General features: G+C 44.8%; 1 protein-coding gene across 1 annotated transcript in view; it reads right to left on the bottom strand.

Moving 5' to 3' along the window:
* The window catches only part of aff2 (AF4/FMR2 family, member 2), a 110,479-nt gene that overhangs the window by 77,893 nt on the left and 23,706 nt on the right, over positions 1 to 8,880 (bottom strand). The window contains exons 2-4 of the mRNA XM_080774565.1: positions 4,894 to 5,014; positions 2,932 to 3,544; positions 1,929 to 2,362 (exon numbers count right to left, since the gene is read on the bottom strand). Of these exons, the coding sequence (XP_080630691.1) occupies positions 1,929 to 2,362; positions 2,932 to 3,544; positions 4,894 to 5,014 (1,168 nt within the window). The remainder of the gene's footprint in view (positions 1 to 1,928; positions 2,363 to 2,931; positions 3,545 to 4,893; positions 5,015 to 8,880) is intronic.

The raw sequence follows: 8,880 nt of genomic DNA, 5'->3' as shown, positions 1-8,880 counted from the left end.
TATACAGGGTATAAAGCTTTTTTGAAAAGCGTTGTTTTGCAGTCACTTTGGGACAAAAAGCAGCATTTCTTCTCAGGACTAAATAGTATACAGAAAAACTCAGATTTAAGATGTGTTTAAAGGTAGCAGCTCGGTTTACATGTGCAAGGTCCAGCGGGTGGTTGTATTCCATTGTGGTGGTTGTATTCCATTGGCTAACCTTATTTTGTCGCAACAGTTCACAAATCTTCCTAACAGCACATGTGTTGGTTTATGATGTTTCCCCCTGTTTTTCCCACTGTTCTAATGGATTGTTATTAGAAAGTCATATTACACTGTTGACTAGTCTAAATCATCACTGACACACTTATATTAATTAGTTTGCCACAACGTTTCATACTGTAGAAGAGTGTAGACCTTAAAACAAAATAGTCATTCACATTAAACATTGAATTTTACCAATTAAATTCGGCGTACAAGTTGTGTACAGCCCATACAGCCTTAGGCCCCGTTTACTATTTTTGAAAAACATTTTTGAATAGTTCAAATAGACAATGCAACCTCACAACGCATCGATGTAGATCGGCTAGTTGAACACATTTAAGATGGCGCAAGGTAGGGCCCTTAGTGTGTGTGTCCGTGTGTCTAGAGATAGCTACACCAAGCTGGCTATCTAATGGTGTTTCTCTCTTTCTCACAAACGCAAACAAACAGGCACACACATGCACGCACGCACGCACACGCACACGCATGCACGTAAACACATACATGCATTATCTCAGACCAAATGGCTAATCAATAATCTAATCAAAAATGCTATAGCGTTTACAGAAAGCTTCCACCACCACTCAGTGTAAATGAGAACACGTACACGTACACACACACACACACACACACACACACACACACACACACACACACACACACACACACACACACAGGGTCATGCCAGGTGACACTGAACATGGAAGTGATTTAAAATTCATACTATTTAAGAAAAAAGGTCTGCCTTCAGTTTTCAATTTCCTCCTCGCGATCTTCACTCTTTTTCTCATGGGAACAAAAGGAGTGAAATGAAAGCGAGAGAGAGAGAGGCAGAGAGAGATAGAGAGGGTTTTAGAGACCGAGAGAGTGAGATTGAGAGCAACATATTTTCTGTTTTAAAGAAATCTGAAATGACTGTAATGCCACCCCTGAGCAAAGAAAAATAGCATTTTCTCACCTCCCTCTCTCTTTTTCCACCACACCATTTGCTCCTCACTCCAATTTGAACTCATTTGGATGTGCAAGTGGCCACAGAAACACACACGGCGCATACAAAACACGCATGCACGCACGCACACGCACAGACGCAACCACACATGCTGATTGTAATAGGATAAAGTGCTCAAGGTAGGAGAAAGAGACCATAAGAGAAGAGAAGAGAAGAGAAGAGAAGAGAAGAGAAGAGAAGAGAAGAGAAGAGAAGAGAAGAGAAGAGAAGACTGTGGGGGAACAGAGGCGTGTGGTGCTGTCAAATCCTCCACTCGTCAGGTGGTTGATTGGTAGGAGCCAAATCCTCCAACCGTCTGAAATAATTAACTTCATTTTACATCACAATTCAGCCAGCTGTGTCAACAGTCAACTGTGTAATCAAGGACTCGCTATTAATTACACCCCGACAGTGGTAACACTGTTTGATGAAATAATATGAATTTAATTGTGATATGTGTAAATGGGATTCGATGTACTTGTCTCTGTTTAAAAACTCTTGGCTGTCCCGTTGGATTGGGCTGTTAAAACCATTTATGCTTGGGTATCGCACGCACGCACACGCACACACACACACACACACACACACACACACACACACACACACACACACACACACACACACACACACACACACACACACACACACACACACACACACACACACACAATAAACTGTAGTTAAACTCATGACCTACCTCCCCGGTGTGGTTCAGACTCAACTTCGGCAATTTATTCTTCCCATTCACGGCATTTCCTCCGTACCCCTGACTGCTGCTGTACCCATCTGTTGCCACTAGGGGAGGCTTGAGCTGGGGCGAGTCACTCGGTGCCTGGTCCTGCCCGTCCATTGGCCGAACGTAGGCCGTCGGCTTCTGCTGCACCGCCATTGGCTTCCCCGACAGGCCACCGGGAGGAAACGTGGGCGTGGTTAACCCCGATGTGGGAGTGGTTAAACCGGGGGTAGGCGTGGACAGAACGGAGGTGGAAGCCAATGGCGAAGAGGAAGAATGGTGAGAGCCTGCTGTGTCATTGTCGAACGGAGAAGATTTAACATGGACGCCGCCGTCTGTGCTGGTGGACGACTTAAAATGAGCACTCTCTGTGGCGGAGCATCTGAAGTGGCCTCCGTCTGTCAAAGTAAAGGTCGGGAACAACGTTATAATGACAAAACATTCATATGAAAGGACAAATTTAGAGGTTATTATAAAAAGGTGGCTACAGTGACGGCCATGATGGCAGACTATACAACAGAAATTTGCCCTGCATGTACAGTAGGACTTTATAGGCATACAACTCTCTCCAATACTTTAGGACTCAAGCGATCATAGCCAGTGTAGAGACGTTAATGCAGAATCCTGCAGTTTAACCCATTTAGACCTGAGTTAAAAACATTCACTTTTCTAAAATAGGCCTCAGACATCAGACAGACATCAGATACTTTCTGACATCGGACCGACTAACAGCGTTTCTTAAATTTAGAATAGATGATGATTTTAGTTCCCCCCCCCCAAAAAAAGTTGTATTTTCTTATAATATTTATGAATATGCTGTATGATGAACAAGCTTATGATATTCTCACTTACACAAAGTATCATTACAAAAACAAATGCATAATGTTTTCTTTAAACACCTTTTTTATGTTTGCTTCAAAACCAAAATCAATTGAAACTAACCTAAACTAATCTAAAGTGGGCTCACCTTGGAGAGGGAGGGACTTCGACGGGTGCGACGAATGTCTTCTCGCTGAAGAAGAGGAGGAGGACGAGGAGGAGGAAGGGCTGGAGTCTTCCTTTAGGCCCAGTTCGTCTTTCAGCGAACTGAACAGTTCCTCCTGCCGCTGCTCGTCCAGCGACAGCTTCCCTCTTCCGGCCCCCGCCGTCGCCACGCCCAGGCCTTGTCCTCCCCTGGACCACTCGGTGGCGCTCCGAGACTTCTTGGAGCCTTGATGGGACACAGCGGCGGCTCCATTCGAGGAAGACGACGAAGGCGGTTGCATGGAGGTGCCGGTGTTAGAGGAACCCCCCGTCCTCTTCCCGTCCCCTCCTTCACCTCCCCCTCTCTGGCCCTCGCTGAAGGCCTGGCTCGCGTGCGATTCCACTCCTGGTCTCCCGGCGGTTGCTGCAGCTGTTGTGGTTGTGGTTGCTGTGGAAGTCTCGGAGGTCTCCAGGCTGTTTGGTGCACCGCTGCTGGTGCCTTTAGGGATGCCCACCAGGTGACTCTGGTTGGAGTGGCTGGTCAGAAGGTCCTTCATCTCCTCATAAGAGCCCAGCGTGTTCTGAACACGATTGGCCAGGGCATCTCCTTTACTGGTCTGTGCAGACAGGAGGGGAAGGAAAGAGAGAGAGAGAGAGAGAGAGAGAGGGGGGGGATAATGAACGGCATGAGCATCTCCATGCTGGGCTTGTCATAATTGACGAATGTTCAGTGAAAATAGCCATTCTACAAGCTCACAGCACGCCACAACACAATGCGTAGTGAGCACCACAGTTTGGGAACCCCTGGTGCAGATGGAAGGACAATGGGAGCCAAGTAAAGAACCTGGTCAACAGAGAATATTGGATTTTTAGGGTTTGATTATGGATAAATGCCATTAAAAATGTAATGGAGATCAAATGGACAACAAATGTGTATATTCAGACCCCCCCCCCCCCACACACACACACACACACACACACACACACACACACACACACACACACACACACACACACACACACACACACACACACACACACACACACTCTCTCTCTCTCTCTCTCTCTCTCTCTCTCTCTCTCTCTCTCTTTCTCTCATACACACACACACACACAGCAAAGTTAGGTGTGAATAAATTAGCTCATCTCCTTCTCCATCTTGCCTTCATGAATAAAAGATATTCTGGCTGAAGAGGAACAGAACACATTTGCAGAAAAGCAACAACGGAAATGGAGGCAGGAGGAGGAATGACTACCTGTGTGTGCGAGTGTGTGCGAATGTGCGTGGGAGCACGCACGCTCATTCAGCGTGCGTGTGCATGTGTGAGAGTGTGAATAGACTATCCTAAATAGCTGCTAACAGCGTAACGCTCTTTAACAGGATTAGAAGAGGGATTAGCTAATAGCTGACTGACAGTGACAGAATACTAGTGAGAAAGGAAGAGAAAGAGACAGAGAGAGACAGAGAGAGACAGAGAGAGAGAGACAGACAGACACAGATAGAGACAGAGAGAGAGAGAGATAGAACGAGGAGAGAGAAAGAGAGACACATAGAAATGTTGAGAAAGGAAATGAAAGAGAAGATGAAACAAGGAACTTCAGAAATGTCTTCCTTTTTTCAAAATAGCAAAAATACAGCTATAGCTACAGTATCAACATTGCCATGCATTGTGAACCTATAGATTACTTGTCATTACTTGTATGACACTGATGAATGACAAAGCATTCATCAGACTATCAATTTAGTCGATTATAAAGTCAGTTAAAATGTTTTTCGCATCGATTCATTGATATATACAAATGTTAAAACATTTTATTTGGTATTCATTTGGTTAAAGTCAATAGAATAATCGACAAGAAAATAAATGATAGTTAACAGGGCCACATTGGAGTTTCCTTTGTTCTTTTGAGTCCTGACTCCTGTGTGAGGAGAACATCCATCTGATCCCCCCCTGCCCCTCTTTACCTTATACGGTTCTCCAAATAGGTTGAACCCAGTAGAGAACATGTCTTCATCCTGCTGCACCTCTTGGTTCCTCCTCTCCCACTCTCTCCTCTTCAGGGCACTGCGCTCCGACTCGACATGACTGCAAAACACACACATATAGGAGACATTATCGGCGCTGCTGGCTAGCACTTCACAGATAGAGAGGAAACGGGCTATCGGCACTCCTTCTTGATAAACGCCAAATTGCTTTACCAAATTCTTTTGGTAAAGCAATTCCCTCAGCTTCCCTCAGTGTGGTCCAACTCTATACACAGCGTTAGCCTTGGAGCTTGGCACGCATTCAATGGACCAGAATAGAATGACGAGAAGTTAGTTAGCCAGTCTCAAAGTCAGACAACTGGGGCTGATTCTTGATCCGAATATTTATGACCAATTGTGCGTGTGAAAGGCGTTATTATACAACAATATAATGTATTCATCACCTCCTACTGAAAATCTCACAAACCCACTGAGTGCACAAATTAGAATGAAAAGTTGCGGCACCTGGTTTTGATGCTATATTAAAACACATTGCTGGGGACCTGCTGGAACCCCCTCAAGGACCCCTGGGGGACCCGGGATCCCACTTTGAGAACCTCTGGTTTAAATGACAGCCCTATCTGCTGCTGTTTCTTCCTCTTGCAGTGAGACCAGTGATTGGCTGGCCAAGCGACTGTTGGAACGCATCCCTAAATGGGGATTTGACTGAACCCATTTTCACGAGCCAAGCCGACCAGGGCAGCTCATCCATTCCATTCCTATTTCCTACCTTTTAACCTGTTACATACTGACAATGGAAGCTAGTCTTAGGATATGATAATGAAGGGTGAGACTATTCTATTTTTCTATTCACACAGTATAATGGCCCTATTGAAAAAATGCAGGACTCAAATCTCACAAGTGTGTGTCTTTAGTTCAGTATGCATCTTGGGTAGCGATTATGACCAAAGTAACAGTTTATCAGACACATTAAAAGCCATAGAAGAGATGGTTAAATGCATTAAAAGGACGTTCAAACAAAAGTAAACAGGGAACGGAGACTATTGTCTCTCCCTGTCTGCATTCTCATTTCTCGCTACCTCAGGACCGTGCCCGACTTCAAGAACATTTAATCTATCATCAAAATGAGAAATGCAATGAAAGGAGAAATACTGGGGGACCTGCGAAAGAGAGAGGAGTGAAAAATTGGAAATGAAATTGAAATGGAGAGAGACGGAGACAAAAAAAAACATTACAACATCTCGGGGGGCTTAACCCATTCTGACCTGAGATCAGATTCATACGAGGTTTCCACTGGACACACATTGGTCTGATTAACCCATTCTGACCTGAGATCAGATTCTAAAAATGTCAGTCGTTCTTCGATTTTTCAAAAATAGCAGACCTACAAGCTCGTAGCGCGCCACTCGGTGGCGCGCTACGAGCTTGTAGATCTGCTATTTTTCAATAGCTAAAGCATAACATGATGCTAACACCAAAATGGGTGCCCGGTCAGAATGGGTTAAATGGAAAGAGAGAAAAAAACATAATGATGAAAGAGAGAGAGGAGAGGTGTAGAGAGGAGGGAATAACAGAAAAAGTGATTGACAGTAGGGATGTATGTTTACGTGTATGTGAGTGCTTCTGTGTGTTGTGTGTGTGTGTGTGTGTGTGTGCGCGCGCGCGGACACAATGTAAAATATGTGGTTTGTGAGCATCTGAGTGTGTACAGTACAGTAGATGCCATTCCTGTTGTGTGTTGGGACTGATGGTTGACAGGTGCGTCGTCTAATGGCACAGATGGCACGCACGCACGCACTAACACACACACACACACACACACACACACACACACACACACACACACACACACACACACACACACACACACTGTGACAGACAGACAGACAGACAGACAGACAGACAGACAGACAGACAGACAGACAGACAGACAGACAGACAGACAGACAGAAGGGGATTTCACTTGCTGGTAATATCAGTAGGGGACTATACTGTTACATTTTCTCTGAATAAAATTGTAGCATTGGCAGTTTTATTTCATTTTCCCCCTCGCTCCACTTCGTGTGTGTGTGTGTGTGTGTGTGTGTGTGTGTGTGTGTGTGTGCGTGTGTGTGCGCGCACGCGGAGCGCCCCGTGCATGCGTGTGCGTACTGCAAGCGTGTGTGTATGCTGAGGTAATGCTGATAGCCAGGGTAAACGCGGGGAATTTAATCTCAGCAGAGCTATGCTGCGCTCCCCTGATAACACACACACACACACACACACACACACACACATTTGATTTCTTTTATTTGGATCTGCACAAGAGGCGTATACAGAATAGACCCAAACACTGGTCAGAATAAGGTTATACATTACATGGTCCAACCAAGCTGCTGCACACACACACACACACACACACACACACACACACACACACACACACACACACACACACACACACGAGAGAGAGCGAAATTTAGGCAAATTAACTTGGAACATTCTCAAGTTGTTACTGGTAAACCGCTAGTAAAATAAACCACTTCCTGAACACACCACACATAACCAGACTGCTGTCCCAAAAGTATTTAGAAGAGAGATAGAGAGAGAGAGAGAGAGAGAGAGAGAGAGAGAGAGAGAGAGAGAGAGAGAGAATCTTAATTGGACTGCCTTAGGTAGGCAGCCCAATTAGGAAAGTAATTATTGAACCTAAAACAGAGATTGACACTGATTTCCAAGTCTGCGTTAGCTTGAGAATCAGTGAGTGACACAATCGTGTGACAAAGTATGAATTAGGCTGTACATTAGCCAAGACAGGGGTAGTGGAGAGGGGGCAGGGGACACACTGTAGATATGAAGAGGTGTGTGTGTGTGTGTGTGTGTGTGTGTGTGTGTGTGTGTGTGTGTGGGGGGGGGGGGGGGAGTGAGGGGGATAATGAGGAAGAGGAGGAGAAGGGGAGGGGGAGGGGAGAGGAATAGCTGTCAGGCAGCAGACAAAAGCTTTGTTTGAAGTGTCATGCCGACGATGTTTTTTTTCCCTATTGCCTACCGGTATGTGCGTGCTGCTGCTGTGTGTGTGTGTGTGTGTGTGTGTGTGTGTGTGTGTGTGTGTGTGTGTGTGTGTGTGTGTGTGTCATTACATGCACACACGCACAAAACAGGAGACGAATATCAGAAGGCTTTCCTGAAAACACCGGCTCAAAACAAGAGCGACTAGCACAAAGACAGATGTCACACTGCATGGCTTTGAGTTTCTTTGTATACGAGTGATATCAAAACACAGTGCCTTGTGTTATTGCACGTCTCTCTGATGTGACAGCCAATATTATAATGAGACGCAGCCATCAAATACTGCTTTGCTATCATGCACTTCAAACTAGATTGTTTTGACATTGATGGATAGATGGGAGGTAGGACAATACATATAGATGCACTGCTTTGCGCATTTGTTTATATTGTGTGACAGGGGAGATTATAACGGCGCAGCTGAAACGTATCGCAAGCACACTGTACTCCTCCCACTATAGTATTTTCATTATTGAGTTATTTTACGTCCTCAGTTTGGGACTCAAAACAATTGTGAACCTCGGCACCGTAAATATCTACATATGGCTTCTTTCCTGTTTCTTATTTTCTGGCCTCCTTTTCGTTTAACCACCTTAAGCCCTATACACTTTGTTCTGCGGTTCTAAAAGCATTGTGATGTGACACGCTGCGATCGAGCTTACTGTGTAGATCTGCAATTTATTTTCGCAATATAATGCCCAACATATGGATGCCAGTTTGAAAGTGGTAAAAAGAAACACAAAGATCACAAGACCTGTCACAATTATTACATAATCACCATATCAGATAATCGCAATTCTTTTTGCATAATAGTCACTAATTTCCATGTAGATTTTTAGAAAAAATAGTAGATCTACAAGCCTTCGACACTTTGTGCAAAGACACACATAAATCGTTAATCGCAATTAATTGTGTGACAAT

Source organism: Protomyctophum bolini (genome assembly GCF_963924005.1).
Source record: "Protomyctophum bolini genome assembly, chromosome: 10".
NCBI lineage: Eukaryota > Metazoa > Chordata > Actinopteri > Myctophiformes > Myctophidae > Protomyctophum > Protomyctophum bolini.
Note: the sequence above shows the minus strand (reverse complement) of the source record. Positions and strands in the feature narration are given on the sequence as shown.